Source organism: Lathyrus oleraceus, chromosome 3, assembly GCF_024323335.1.
Source record: "Lathyrus oleraceus cultivar Zhongwan6 chromosome 3, CAAS_Psat_ZW6_1.0, whole genome shotgun sequence".
NCBI lineage: Eukaryota > Viridiplantae > Streptophyta > Magnoliopsida > Fabales > Fabaceae > Lathyrus > Lathyrus oleraceus.
Window position 1 is genome coordinate 367,125,575 of NC_066581.1, and position 16,661 is coordinate 367,142,235.

General features: G+C 31.8%; 1 protein-coding gene across 1 annotated transcript; it reads left to right on the top strand.

Annotated features, from left to right (window-relative positions):
* The first annotated feature begins 588 nt into the window (after positions 1 to 588).
* On the top strand, positions 589 to 9,943 carry LOC127131315 (F-box/kelch-repeat protein At3g06240). Its single transcript, XM_051060239.1, has 2 exons — positions 589 to 1,665; positions 9,762 to 9,943. Exons 1-2 carry the CDS (start codon positions 681 to 683, stop codon positions 9,941 to 9,943), a joined length of 1,167 nt encoding a protein of 388 aa, XP_050916196.1. The 5' UTR covers positions 589 to 680.
* Positions 9,944 to 16,661: the final 6,718 nt, after the last annotated feature.

Here is a 16,661-nt window from a genome sequence, read left to right on the forward strand (position 1 = left end):
TAAAAGGTTAAAGGTAGTGCATTCTCAGTGTAAAGAAATATTACACTAACATCTAATCAAAACATTTTATATTGTCAAGTCATAACAGTATTTTAAAAATAAAAGTGTAATGTGGCGTGATACACGGGTCTCATTGGTTGACAGTGTAAAAATATTTTACACTGTCAGTGCATATTCTTTTTTCTCTTTTAGTAATCACTTAATTTAATTCAATTTTTAATATTTTTAATTTCTAATAATGCCATAATTTAATTCATTTTATAATATTTTTAATTTCTAATAATGCCATAATTTAATTCAATTTATATTAATTTTAACTTTTAGAAATTTAATTCAATTTAATATCTGATAATTCAAATTTATTTTATTTATTTTATTAAAACTATTCATTATAATATAATTCAGTAATTTTTAAAATAATATTATTGTTATTAAAATAAAAAATAAGTCCTAAATTGGTGAGGGCGCAACTTCAAAACAAAAAAAATAATCAAAATTATGATTTTTAAAATGAAAATCAAAATTTAAAAAAAAAAAAGGTAAAATAAAGAACTAAAATTTCAATTAATCCAATATTTAATCCAATATCTAAGGTTTCATTCAAGTGTTTGACTTGTTTATTCTTTTCTGAAGAAATTGCGGCATCAAATTTTCTTCTCACACTACATTAGGTTGCTCTCATGGTTACCCTACCGCCGAAGTTGCGGTGTCGCCGCCGTAAATCCAAACCCTCACCGCTAACAATCCTTTCGAATGACCTTATCGCCGATATTCTGTCTCGCCTTACTGTCAAACATCTGATGCAGATGAAATGCGTGAGTAAGTCATGGAATAATCTTATATCCGATCCTATATTCATCAAAATCCATCTTCATCGATCTTCACTAAATCCACAATTCTCACTAATATCTTCGCATAACGATGATCACAGTTTTGTACCCTTCCCTGTTACTCGATTATGGGAAAACCGAAGGATCAATCTTCCTCGTGATCCTTGTTTCCAATTGCACAATAAGAATTGCTATGATGTTGTTGGTTCCTGCAATGGACTAGTATGCTTGGTAGGTTATTCTCTCAATGTGATCACTAGGTACAAAAAATTCTGGCTTCGATTCTGGAATCCTGCTACCAGAGCAATATCTCAGAAATTAGGGTTTTTTTTCTATTACGATCGATATAAATATGAATATTATAAATTCATGTTTGGTTATGATAATTCAACTGAAACGTATAAAGTTGTGGCATTACGTTCAGTTACCAATCATCCTCTATCAGAAACCGATGTGAAAGTCTTCAGTTTAGGTGATAATGTTTGGAGAACCATTCATGGTTTTCCTGCTATTCCTCTTCAATTGCACTTTGGTCATGAGTATGATGGTGTACATTTGAGTTGCACTATTAACTGGATGGCAATTCAGGATGTGTTTGGGAGAGATGATGCTGTTGAGCAATATGTGATAATTTCTCTTGATTTGAGCACAGAGACATTCACACAGTTGATGCCTCCTGAAAATTATGACAATTATGGTGGTATTTCGCCAAATATTTGCGTGTTGATGGATTCCCTTTGTTTTTCTTATGATGAGGAAGCCGAGTTTTTCATATGGCGGATGACGAAATTCGGAGATGAAAAATCTTGGTCTCGGTTCCTTAGATTAAGGGCCCGTTTGTTTTGGCTTTTTTTAAAAATGATTTTTATAGTGTTACATATTTTAGTGTAAAAAAAATTTACAAAGAAACTTTTTATAAAAGCTTCAAATGAAAATTTGGTTTGAACAGTTATTCTTAAAATGTTATTTTAAGTATTTCATCATTTTATCGAAACTTTTTTTGGATATCAAATTTTCAAAAAATCACTTAATTTTGAAGCTATTTCAAATAGCTTTTCATAAAAATCATTTTTAAGATACAACTTTTTGAAAAAATTGTGATTTTGATTATGTTTTGATCTTCAATAATGTATATTTATGTTATAGAATGAATAATTCAATCTTTTAATTTATAAAAAATAAATTTAGAAAAACTTGTAATATTTTGAAAAACATTTTTGTAGAATCCATTTTCAAAAATACAAAGAAAAAATCCATTTTTTTAAAGCTAAAACAAACTGGCCCTAAGTTATCACAATGTTGGAATAGATTATGAACTTGGTCATCCGCGTATAAAATTAACGCCATTACATCTTTCTGAGGATGGTGATACACTATTATTAGCAAACAGCCAACAAGACAATGCGATTCTGTATAACCGGAGAAACAAGAGAGCAAAGAAAACTAGAATCAACAATAAGATAAGTTGGTTCTCTATCAGGGATTATGTCGAAAGCTTGGTTCCAACTTGTTGATAGTAAGTTCTTCTCCCATGGTATACTTGTTCCAATTCTTATTAGTTCATGTGCTGGATTGTTTGTGCTATTATTTCTTTTAACTTCAATACTTTGTTGTAGTTATTCTGAATCATGAATCATGAATCAATAGACAGATCTTATTACCATGTTTAGAATAATTGATGTTCGAGTGCCTTGCCTAACACGAGTTTGTTTGGAATTATTGATTTGCAACATCAGCTTCAAGCAAATTCAACATTGTCAATGGTACATAGTATGATGAAAGAGCTTTCCTGGATCACATTCTCTTCTGTTATAGTGGTCTTTGCAAACATTTTGAACCACTTATTGCCATAACAACTGTTCTATTTAACTAAACTACTCCTACTCCTGTTTTTAGTGAAAACCTCAAACTCTTGCAGGACCATTTGAGTATGATAGCAATATTGTTGTAGTTGCACAAAATTCTTTGAATGGTGCGAGAAGCCCTTTGCTCCATCTTTCAAATCTAAAACTTTACAAGATCCTTACTATTAATAAAAATAAAACTAGAATTCTTCAAATAAATATGAAAGACACACTTTATTGAACAAGTCAAATAAGAGACAAAAACAAGGAGACTCCATAACATTAAAACTTATATATTCTCATAAATCATCCATAAACCCACATAAATATGAGTGCTTTTTAATCCCAAGGAAAAAAAACATTTTTAAAAGTTTAACATAAAACCATTAATCTTGATTTTGATTAGTTTTACCACCAATCAACTCTAAATCCAAATGAAGAAATATTTTTTTTATATAAAAAAGTCATTTAGATATATTAGCTCAACATAAAAACACTAATGTTGATTTTGAGTCGTTTTACCCACAATCAACTCAAAAATCAAATGAAGTAATAATGGATTGGAGAATTTGAAATTGCAGTAAATATCATCTTTTATTTTGATGGTCTCTTTAAATTTGACGTGTGTAATTTGTTTTTTCGTTTTATTGTTATTTGTGTAATTATTTCACCTATTCGATTAGATTTGTACCTTTGAGTTACCCTTACATTCAATAAATTAGATAATGTATTTTTTAGCCTAAGCAAATTACTCAAAGTCAATATATTAAGTGTAACGTGAATTAATAAGTCATTCTGATGATTAAAATCAAACATCAAAATAAAATTTGGAATTTGAGTCTATCAACCTGAGTCGAATCAGGGATGTGTGTGATTTGAAACACATCATCCTTGACTCAAATCTCAAGAACTTTTAATTAGAAACATGAGAATCAATAATCTTTTAAAATACAACTATGATTTTAATTATGTTTTACTTTGACTCGAATTATAAACACAAATTTTGATTCAAATAATAATGTCCAATGTCTCATTTTACTAACTTAATTTAATTTATTCTTTCTATTGATTCAAATCGCAATCTCATGATTTGACTCGAATAATTTTGCTTTTTTCTTCACATCTTTTTGTCTAACCTCTAGCACCTATATAAATGTTAAGTGTGCTATTAAAAAAAAGAGGTCTCACAGTGAGATCAACCCCATTTTTTTCAAAAAATTTGAGAAAAACTATGAGAGTCTTATTTCAGTAACATTTTTCCTTGTTGATTTAACTTTGTGAAAAACTTTTTAGAATGTTGATATTGTAAGATATAAGATGTGTTATGTGAGATTCTTTAGATAACATGCATCATCTTTAATCTTATACCAAGAAATCATTATTGTGGTTCTTAAATCTAAAGATTTAGTGTGAGTGGTAGATCCAAAGTACATTAAGGAAGTTAAGATTTTTTTCTGAAGTTTTGTTGTGTGTATTAGGAAAAATAACCTTTTATCTTATCTCGTTTTGACATCCAGCAAGAGAAGAGTTTTTTGCATTCCATAGAAGACTTCGGTGAGACTGAGTAAAGGTTGTCGTAGAAGTTGACACTTGTTCAATCATTCTTCTGTAGAACAATCACTCAGACAAAAAATTAGCAGGGCCGAGTAAAGGTTGTGGTTGAACAGAAGCTTGGAGTAGGACTTTTGTGTCTAGAAAGATCTCTAGATCAAGATTATTAAAGATGTTGAATGTTTGCATTTTGAGTAATCTATTTCAATATAAGAGAAAGTCAATTTAGAGTTGTATTGGTTAAAGCGGTTGACTTATAGTGTTTAGTTTGTTGATTATCAATTGTACCAAAATACTTGTATATTAACTTTATAAATAGTGCAAGACCTTACAATTGTCAATGGTGAAACTGTTAGACTGTAGACTTAAATCTAGAGGGGGTTGAATAGATCTCAAGTTAAAAATTTATTGGAAAATTTGATTTAGAAAAATTTATGGCGCATAAACAAATTTTGAATATTTCTCAGATCCAAAATCGTCTAACCGAATCTACTATTGAAAAGTCCAAATATGCATAAGAGTACCAATGGTATGATAATAATCCACAAGTTGATTAATAAACACTTCAAACATTAAATTTAATACTCTAATATAGTAACGGTCTATCTCCAATAATAATAACACACACAAAATTAGTTGAAACAATTTGTCGAACACTTTGCGTGCGATCAACAAAATTTGAATATTAGTATAGTATTTGTAATTCTTATAAATTCAATAACTATCAAGCGGCATGTGATTACTACACCAACACAAAATTAACAAATAATTTAAAAGTTATCATCTAAATAATGTTGATCAAAAAATCAAAGTAATAAAGGATTAAAGTTTCAAACTTTTCTACTAACTCAATTCTAATTTGAGCTAAAATTGGTAACCAATCACAACCCAAAGCCTTGATAAACTTCAAAAATTTCCCACCATTACCAACTTTTCCATTAAACACCAAATCATTCATACTCAACCACACACACCAACAAATCAGCACTCAAAAGCAAGTAAAAAGAAAAAAAAAGAATGAATCACATTAGCTAAGTTGATTCGAATTTGGTCCAAACACCACAACCCAGGATCATCATCCCTGCCTCCATCTCCACCGAAATTGACCCATCAGATCCGCTCAACCACTACTAAATCGCAACAGAAAAACAAATGCCCAGCTAATTTATCCCGTGACTGACACAAACTACAAGCTTTCTGATATATATCTTGGAACACATCTCTCTTAAAAAGCTCATTTATCATAAACAAACTATTCAAAACAAGCCTCCACCCAAACAACTCCACTTTACTAGGGATCTTACCTTTCTAAATCTTCCTTAACATCTTAAACTTGCAACATCCAAAGTATAATTAGAATCTTTCATAAAATACATATGTTTTATTTGTAATGTATTTTGATAGACTAGATTATGTAAATTATTCATTTCATCTTAAATTATTTCAAAAAAATATATAATATTTGACAATGTACTTTTTTTACATACATATTAAATTAAATTGTTATGTAGAATAATTTTTTAAGTTAATTCTTAAAAGAGATTAATTACTATACACTGTCAGTGTAAAAAGATTTACATCGTCGATTCATCACCATTACCCGTTTGCATTACTTTATAGATTTTTAAAATAAAAGTCAAATTTATTTTAATAACGAACGTCTATGATTAACTGACGGTGTAAATCTCTTTACACTGTCAGTGTATTTTAATTAAATCCTTCTTAAAATATCTCAATAAAATTTATTTGACATGATTTGATTTAATACTTGATTTGAATCTGTGTAAAAAAGATTTATATTATATGTGCATATAGTCAATGCATTGTTAATAATCTCTATATAAAATAGGTTTATTCTAAATTATATAATATTAAAATAACAATAAACCTTTTTTTCTCCATTATATCATTTATTATTTTATTTTTAATTTTAATTTTAATTTATTATTATAACTATTGATTTATTTGAAAAGTTAGATTTTTATTTTAACCCGTTAAAAAGTAATACAAACGATGTATTGACGGTGTATAACTTCGTATTGATGGAGAAAATTATAAAATGTCATTTTTTTCATAATTTTTGTTTTAAATTAAATTATTGTAAAGTTAAAATGATACATAGTATGATATATTTATTTATTTTGCTTTAAAATGATACATAATTTTTGTTTTAATATATTTATAAAAGAAAAGTTGAAGAGTAATAGAAGACTAAATTTTATGTTTTAAAGCAGGGCCAACCGTGCATGTAACAACCATTGTTAAAAGAGATTAATTTGATGTGTTAGTATAACTCACTTATGTAGTTAGTTTTGTGTTCATGTTTGTTAATTTAGTTAGTTAGCACAAACACAAGACACATCAGTAGCCAAACCTTTTAATATTTAGTAAATGATTTCTTTGAGTTTTAATTTAATGTAATTAATGATAGTTGTCATAGAATTTATAACATTATAATATGTTTGTGTTGAACTTCAATTTTATGATTCTTTTGTATATATTTGATGTGATGGACAAAGAGTGGACTATATATATAAGATTTATTACTAGATATATTGTTTGGTTTGTAATAGCTACATATGAATATTTGGTTCTTTTATTGTATCTGTCCAAGACCATGTATTATGTATTATGTTTGAGATTATTAAGATTTTCCTTAGATAATTACTTATACTCCACCATAGTTTTGAGTTCATTTCTATCTTTCTAGATAGAAATTGTAGTCATCTAAGAATCCTAGTTCACATGGAACTTTTATTCATCCTATTTATTTCTTCTGCATATGATTTCTTTTATTCACTTTACTATTGTCTCAAGTGATTGTGTTCTTTGATGTCATTTACCATGTTTGATAGTTGTTTTTGTACATGTGAATGTTTATACATATTACTTTTATTTTATTTTTATGTATAATAATGACATTAGTGGAGAATTTCAAGATTTGGAATGAGGTGTTGAAGTTTCTTTTAGTGTTACAATGGGGAAAAAAAAGTTTATACTATTTATGTAAATGTTCTATTTTTCACACTAAATTATAAATGTAGCAATGTGTTTTGAATGTTAATTTTATATTTAATGTTTCTAATATTTTGTTTCACTTTATGTTATAAAAAATAAAAAAATAATGTCTCCAATATTCTGTCTCTATCACTTATAATTCGGTCGCTGAGATTTCGTCTCGATCACTTATAATTCCGTCTCGAATAATTATGTATCTAATATTTTAGTCTCTAATATATAAATTGTTGTCTCAATATGATAGATCAATTATTCTCTCTCTAACATTTCTATTTTTTAATGTTATAGAGACATATTAGAGAACAAACCTGTTTGTTTGAAACTGAAAATATATGTCTCTACTTAGAGACGGAAGTAGAGACAGAACAATATTTCTGTCTCTAAACACTTTGAGATGAATTCCTTAACATTGTTTAAAAAAATTATGAATTTAAAAAATAAAATAGTAAATTAGTTTAAAATATATAAGAGTAATGTTGGAATTTTTTATAAAATGTAAGGGTATAGGAACAAAGATAAGGATATGAGGTAAAATTTTCGGTATGCAAATAAAAAGAGGGTTTGAATAAAATTGGGCTTAGAGGCACATTTGTTAAAATAAAGAAACAAGAGCAATGGGGTATGAAAAGAGACGGTTGGGGTTGCGATTGGTACGTCGACTTAAGGCTCAAACACTAACCCTAAAATTTGAAATCAAGTGAGGCGGATGGGGAGAAATCGGTTGCCCCCATTCTCAAATTCCACACAATTCTATTCTCTCTCCAAATTCACTCTCCATGTCCTTTGGTTTGTTCATTTTTCAGAAAAACAGGATCACAAACTCCATGGCACTCTCTCAACGCTCCTCTCTCCAAAACAACAAACATGCATCCTCTCTCTCACGAAAATAACAACAACAACATCTAAACACAACAACATCATCTACCTCACTCTCTACCTTTCTTGATTTTCGGTCTCTCTCCCTCTTAATTTCTCAACCTTGCAACTCCTTGAAACACAACAACAACCTCTCTCAAAACAAAAACCTATATTCAAAAGAAATGACAAAGCAATATACATTTTTCTAGGGGTGGAAAAACGGGTCCGACCCGTCAGGCATGCCCGTTTTACCCGCACTTTAGTGCGGGACGGGCCAAGGATTTAGGCCCTCACCCTTTTAATGTGTCCGCTCTGCCCTGCCTCGTTTTCTTCGCGGACTTTTGCAGGCACGGATATTTACATAAACTTTCGCATTTTTAGGCTTAAAAAATGCAGTGTCCGCGGGCTTTCTCCGCCCCGCCCTCACTTTTTTGCGGGGAGGGTCTAAGTTTTAGACTCGCGTCCTCTACTACGACCGCCTTGCCCCGCCCCGTTTCTTTGTGGGCTTTTGCGGGGCGGACCTAAATGGGGCGGGCATGCACGTTTGTCACCCCTACATTTTTCTAAGAAATTAATCATGGGCACTCAAGAACACTTAAACCCTAAGCCTTAAATCTTTATTGTTTTCTCAAATTGGATGAAATTAAGCCATAAAAACATGAGGGAAAGGTTCATAGTACATGAAGAAACGAGATCAATGCATGAAGCAAGCAAAAAAATGAAGAAAAAAAAGTACTAAATTACAATCTGGAATTTCCAGATTCCGATGAGTTTTCTTATAGACTTCTGAAGTTTCTGGCATATTCGTCTGGCGACTTTGAAGTTTTTGGATACTCCAACCCAGTATCTGGCGAGCTTCAAAAACGCTTCTCAGGTCTATTTTAATCCTCTTTCTGTTTCCTTTTATACTCTTTCCTCTCTATTTCTTCAAAAATTCTTTCTCAAAGTATTTGTTTTGGTTTGTGTTTTAAGGTGAGCTTGATGAACAACTGTTGAATTGTAATTTCTTGGGTCGAAGTAGGTTTCTCGACAGAAACAAGGAAGTGTCAAAACACCTGGGTGTCAAAATCTCGAAGAGTGTCTCGACAATAATGTTAGACTTAGTTTTATTTGTTTGTTTAGCTGAGTTAGTTAGGTTAGTTTTGGGTCTTGCTTGAGAAGCAAGCAAGCCCAAAATCTATAAATAGGGAGTAACCTCTATTATTGTATATATTTGAATTTCACAGTTGCAAAAAAAGGAGTAAAGAATCACAGTTTGTGAGCAGAGAAAAACTCTGCAGAATTAATTCATCTTTTTCCCTCTCTCGATAAACCCTTACCATTTTCTTTCCCCAATTCAATTTTCTTTTCTTGTTTTCATCATCATTGTGCAACGATATAATCTTGCAACCAAGGTTGGTTGATTCACTAGAGTGAAGAGTGAAGAACAAGAGGGAATTCGATTAGTGCAATTGAATCTTGTTCATAAAGATTGACTCGGAATTTCTCGGTCTTGGGTTTAATTCCAACATTTGGTATCTAGAGCACTGGTTGAGCGATTCTTTGAAGCATAACATGATGAATCATCTGAACGAATATTTTCCGGCGAGTCTCCCAAATCTGAAGAATCAGAATTACGAGAATTGGTGTAAGCAGATATAAGTTGTCTTTTGCTATCAAGATCTTTGGGATCTTGTGAAGGACGGAGTTGCACCGCTTGTAGCAAACGCGGCGGGTGAAGAAAAGGTTGCACACAAAGAATTGAAGAAGAAAGATTATAAAACTCTCTTTATAATTCATCGATGTTTCAATTCTAACAATTTCGAGAAGGTTAGTGATGTTAAATCAGCGAAAGAAGCATGAAAAATTCTGGAAAAATCATTTAGAAGCGGAGAAAAGGTGAAAGAGGTGAGGCTACAAGCTCACAAAAGAACGTATGAATTGCTTCATATGGAAGATAATGAAAGCATAACTGATTATTTCACTAGGGTTACAAAACTGGTGAATCAAATCAAGGTATGTGGAGAAGTGTTGACATCAAGATCAGTTGTTTCAAAGATTTTGAGGCCATTGGCTCCAAAGTTAGACCACGTGGTAGTAGCCATAGAAGAGTCGAAAGATTTGTCATCATTGACAAAGGAATAACATCAAGGGATACTGGAATCTCATGAACAAAGAATGGATAAAAGAGTTGAAAGTAAGTCAAAGAGTGATGTGGGTTTGCAGGCGCAATCAACAAGAGAAAAGAAAGGCAAAAGGAAGTGGCTCAACAACAAAGGTAGAAGAGGCTACAACAATTCGACTGGTCAAAATCAACAAGAAGGAGGTTGGTCGAATCAGAGAAAGCCCTCATACCAAAGAAACCAAAGAGGTGGTGTTGCATGTAGAGGAAGAGGAGGTGGTCGAAAACCTGAAAAAAGTCACATTCAGTGTTTCAATTGTCAGAAGTATGGTCATTACTCAAGTGATTGTCCTGAAAACAGAAGAATCATGAAACTGATGTAAAGTTTGCAAAGCATGAAGAAGAATAGATGTTGTTGATGGTCACAACAATAGATGAAGAAAGATTACAGGACCAATATTACTTGGACTCGGGATGCTCATCACACATGACTGGTAGGAAAGATTGGTTTGTCAACATGAAACCCTCAATGAAGAACATGGTAAAATTTGTAAATAACAATACTCTAGCAGTTGAAGGTATTGGTGGTGTTCTGATTATGAGGAAAGATGGAAAGTGGTAAGTAATTTCCAATATATTGTACATACCAGGCATGCAAAGTAATTTGCTCAACATAGGGCATTTGGTCTAAAAGAACTACAAAGTGTCGATCGAAGACAAGATTATGAGAGTTATTGACTCAGGTGGAAGGTTAATCTTGAAGGCACATATTCTCATAATAGAACCTTCAAGATTGAACTTAATGTGATAGAGCACAAGTGCCTTGCAACTGAATCTAGCAGGGATGAATGGATATGTCACTATAGACTTGGTCATCTCAATTTCAAATACATTAGAGATTCGAAAAGAAGAAAAATGGTTTCAGGGTTACCAGAAATCGACATTCCAAATGAAGTATGTGAAGAATGTGTGCATGTGAAGTAGCACAAGAACAACTTCAGCAAGGATGGAAGAAGCAAGCCGAAGGCAATCCTTGAAGTCATATACTCTGATGTGTGTGGTCGTATCCAGGTGGATTCGATTGGAGGTAACAAATACTTTGTCACATTCATAAATGACTTTAGTCGAAAATTATGCACTTACCTGATCAAGAAGAAAAGTGAAGTGATTGAGGTATTTGCCAAGTTTAAATCTATGGTCGAAAGACAAAGTGGTTGGAAGATCAAGATTTTGAGGACTGGTGGTGGTGGAGAATATGTGTTGAAAGACTTTGACGCATTATATGAGAAAGAAGGGATTGTGTATGAGGTTGTTCTACCCTACACTCCACATCAGAATGGAACTGCAGAAAGGAAGAATAGAATCGTCATGAATATGGTGATAAGTATGTCGAAAGGAAAGCATCTACCTAAATAATTATGGGGAGAAGTTATGTCGACCATAACATATATTTTGAACAGGTGTCCGACGAAGAAGTTAGAAGGAATTACGACAGAAGAATTTCGGTATGGTGTCAAGCCTAGCTTAAGTCATCTGAAGGTATTTGGATATATAGCACATAGACATGTGCCATATCAGTTGAGAAAAAAACTTGATGACAAATCGAATCAGATGATCCTAATAGGATATCATTTGACTGTAAGTTACAAGTTGTTTGACCCAGTGAACAAACAATTAGTGATCAGCAAGAACATGATCATAGATGAGCTTAAGGAATGGGATTGGACTGAAAATGTCAAGAAAGATTCAGTGAGAATCTTATGTGAAGAACCAACAATTGAAGTCGAAAGAGAAGTTCAACAGGAAGAATCAGAGGTCAAGCAAGCACAAGAAGACCTCAAAGAATAAGACACATGCCTACAAAGTTGCAAGAATGTGTGATTACATCAGATGATGTGGTCGATGATAAAGGTGAGCTGGTATACTATGCTTTATATGCAAATGTTGAACCAATCAATGCAGCTAAGGCATTGAATGATTCGAAGTGGGTGAAAGCAATGAATGAGGAACTGAAGTCCATCAAAGGCAACGACACCTGATCACTTCTCGAATTGCCTCAAGGCAAAAAGGCAATCGATGTAAAATGGGTATACAAGGTGAAGTTAAATCCCAAAGGTGAAGTAACTCGACACAAGGCAAGACTTATGGCGAAAGGATTTCTTCAGAAGGAAGGAATCGACTTCGACGAAGTTTTTGCACCTGTCGCTAGAATTGAAACAATCAGGTTGGTTATTGGTCTACTAAACATGAACAACTGGCACACATGTCAGATGGATGTAAAATATGCATTCCTGAATGGCCCCTTAGATGAAGAAGTTTATGTTTCACAACCAGTTGGGTTTGTGAAACATGACGAAGAAAGCAAGGTATACAGACTGCATAAAGCCTTGTATGGACTTAAGCAAGCTCCAAGAGCTTGGAATAATAAGATAGATAGTTTCCTAAGGGAAAAGAAATTTGTGAAGTACACAACTAAGCATGGAGTATATGTAAGAAGAAGAAATAGCTAATTGCTTATACTATGTCTCTATGTCGATGACATGTTAATAACAGGAAGTTGCAAGAAGGAGGTCGGAGATTTCAAGTATGACCCTGGTGAGGAGTTTGAAATGTTAGACTTAGGAAATCTCTCATATTTCCTTGGCATCGAATTCTACAAGAGTGGTAGAGGTTTGATGATGCACCAAAGAAGATATGTAGGCGAAATACGCAAGATATTTGAGATGCAAAATTGCAACCCAATTTCGACTCCATCTGAGCCCATAATGCAACTGTCGAAAGACACAAATGAAGATGATGTCGATCCAATGCAGTACAGAAGACTCATTGGATCACTTTAACACCTTTTTCACACAAGGCCTGATCTAGCATACAATGTAGGTATGATGAGTAGATTTCATGTAGAAGCCAAATGTATCACACCTAGCAGCAATGAAGAGGATATTAAGGTATTTTAAAGGAACTCTCGACTATGGTATTTTGTTTCCTATAGATGATGAAGGAAAAGAATGTAAGCTAGTGGGGTACACCGACTCAAGTTGGTGTAGTGATGATGAGGATAGAAAATCCACAGTTGGCTATGTGTTTATGATATGTGGTGCATCATTTTCTTGGAGTTCGAGAAAGGAGCCAGTAGTAGCATTGTTGTCTTGTGAAACAGAGTACATAGCTTCTTCTCTTTATGTATGTCAAGCAACATGGATGGTGAATCTGGTCGAATAGATTATAGGGAAGAATCATGTAGCGATTACCATGAAGATCGATAGCATGTCGTCTATCAATTTGGCGAAGAATCCGATAGCGTATGGACGAAGCAAACACATCGAAATGAGGTTCCATTATCTTTAAGAGAAAGTGGGAGAAGTGAAGCTGAACTTGGAACACTGCAAAACTGGGAATCAGATTGCAGACATCATGACAAATGGAGTGCAGGTCAAAGTGTTTAAGAAGTTATGGTCTATGATAAATATAGATAGCTTAGACACAATAAATTAGGTGGTGTATTGAATTGTAATTCCTTGTGTTGAAGCAGGTTGCTCGACAGAAGCAAGAAAGTGTCGAGTCACCTAGGTGTCGAAATGTAGAAGAGTATCTCGACAGTAATATTAGACTTAGCTTTATTTGTTTGTTTAGATGAGTTAGTTAGGTTAGTTTTGGGTCTTACTTGAGAAGCAAGTCAGCCCATAATCTATAAATAGGGAGTAACCTTTATTATTGTATACACTTGAATTTTGCAGTTGTAAAAAAGGAATAAAGAATCATAGTTTGTGAGCAGAGAAAAACTCTGCAAAATCAATTCATCTTTTTCCCTCTCTCGATAAACCCTAACCCTTTTCTTTCCCCAATTCAATTTTCTTTTCTTGTTTTCATCATCATTGTGCAGCGATACAATCTCGCAACCAAGGTTGGTTGATTCACTCGAGTGAAGAGTGAAGAACAATAGACAATTTGATTGATGTGATTGAATCTTGTTCGTCAAGATTGACTCGGAATTACTCAAAGTCTTGGATTTAATTCCAACAATAATGGTGCAACATTGGGAAATTATTTGAAAAATGAAGAATAAAATGTGAAGGTGGTGGCTCGGTTTGGTGTGGGATGAGGTGGAGGTGGAGGCTCGGGTTTGCTTCAACTCAATGCAAGTTTTAGAGTTTCTTCATGATGAAGAAGGAGCTCTCAATTAGCAGAGTTGTAGTATGTGTTTTAGTGTGATTTCTATGTAATTGAAGTCGCCTTACTCTCATGTTTTACTCCTCTATTTATATGATTAAATTAGGTTTAGCAAGTGTCTGAAATAAGTGTATGAATTAATTAGAATTGAGAAGGAAATGTGTGAGTGAGTGAATTGTGAAGATGTGTGATCTGTCTGAAGTAAGGATGAAAGTGTGAATTGGTGAAAATCGTGTGAGTTGTGAGTGGAAGTTTTGTAAAAGTTTGTTAGAGATAGTTTGATGTGCTCCATATGTCCCACAATATGTGATCTATTTGGAATAAAATAGTATCCCAAAATGAATGACTTATTTCAATTTTCAATGCATATTTTTTAATTTTACCCTCTAATTAATATTATTTTCATCATTCTCAATACATGATAAGATACTTTAGTAAAAATATCATTTTCTCTTTTTCATTTATTCCTTTTTTTAATCTATTTAAAATAGTCAACTGAATCACTTATTGTGGAAGAGAGAGAATATCTATAAATGGTGGTGTATAATGTAATATTTAAAGGTCGTAAGACTTGCTATAATTTGTCTTGTAAGTGGATTTTTTATGGCCATGTATAGTGTATTATGATGAGGATGATGTAATGATAATGATAATGCATGCATGAAGACGTAATGATAAAGTTATGTTTTTCACTTTTGTAATTTTTTCTTTTTGTTTTTAATGCAATTTTTTGTTGACTCTATTTGACTTATAATAAAAATGTAAACACTTATATATTTTTTTAAATAATATGAATGAATTTGAATTAAACTTAAATGTTTGCGAAATAAAAATATCTAGTCAAAATTAGGGTATGACAATTATGATTCATCAATTTTTACAATTGTTGAAGAAGATGAGAGAAAGGATTGGATCATGGAATATAGAGGAGAGGATCATTGGCAATTGATGTCATGAGGGAGTTCGGAAATGAGTATGGATGACAATTTGATTCATCTCCAATGGACATCCGTATAATTGTCCATAATAGATAGGATAAAAATCCGCAAATATGGATATGAGCACGGGTTCGGATAATTATCCATAAAAATAAGTGGATATGGATTCGGGGATAGATACATTGATATCCAACCCGCCAAATATCCACAATATATATTTATATATTTTAATTTAGGGTCTTGCTAACTTGTGTCCTTGGGGTACAAGTTAAGGTTATTACTATTAAAAATTTATGTGGAATAAAACAAAATTTTAAATTTCAAGAAATCAAATGCACGCATTCCAAGAGAGTATTTCTATAAATGTATCATTAACTTGTGTCTTGGGGCACATGTTAGCATTAGCCTTTAATTTATTTTATTATATAAAAATGTATGTCTATCTATTTTAAAAAATTCAATGTTAAACCATTACGTATTTAATATAGTATATTTAATATAAATATTCGTTTATTTCAATAATATATTTTTAAAAAATTAAAAGGATATGATATTTTATAATTGATCTATTTATTTTTTATAGGAACGGGGATAACGGATACGGATACTTACATACTCATAAAACACTATAAAAATTAGTATTATAATATTAAACCCAAAGTCATTGTCCTTCCTAAAAATGAGTCTCTCATTATTTCATTATTTAAAAGCTAGATAAATCCCCTTAATATAGCAGATGTGTCTTTGTTAAATTGAGTTCTAACAAACTTATAACAACTCAAACTATAACTGACTAATAAAATGAATGATTAATAAAACTAAAACCTTATCAAAATTAAACTTAAATTTATTCTCTAACAGTAATGTGCCAACACCGTAAAGTGCATAGTAAAATACATTACAATATCTGTGTAACAAATAAAGTAGTAATGAAGCACAAAATATATCTAAAATAAAATGAATCACAAAATATATCTAAAATAAAATGAATCACAAAATACAACATCAGAATTAATACTACAGTTGATACCAGAAGAAGAAGAAAAAACAAGCAAACATATATAAGTGAAATAAAATAAATCACAATATAAAACATCACAAACAATACTACAGTTGATACAGACAAAAAAAAGGAAAAAAAAAAGAAACTAACAAACATACTAAAATGATGATTACATATTTGAATTTTTTTTTTCTTTATTATGTTAACTATGTCCATCGATTGAGCCTCATATCTTTCTTTTAACTCAAATAACATATACTAATATACTAATTGAACTAATAAAAAAACTTAAATTTGATTGCATATTTGTCTTAAATCCACTTTATTTTCTAACAAATGATATTATGA

Bases quoted from the DNA above. Each gene is read 5' to 3' on its own strand.
- LOC127131315 (XM_051060239.1), top strand. From the start codon at position 681: ATGGTTACCCTACCGCCGAAGTTGCGGTGTCGCCGCCGTAAATCCAAA. The intron at 1,666-9,761 runs GTTTGTTTTGGC...TTTGCTATCAAG, and splicing joins GTTCCTTAGATTAAGGGCCC to ATCTTTGGGATCTTGTGAAG.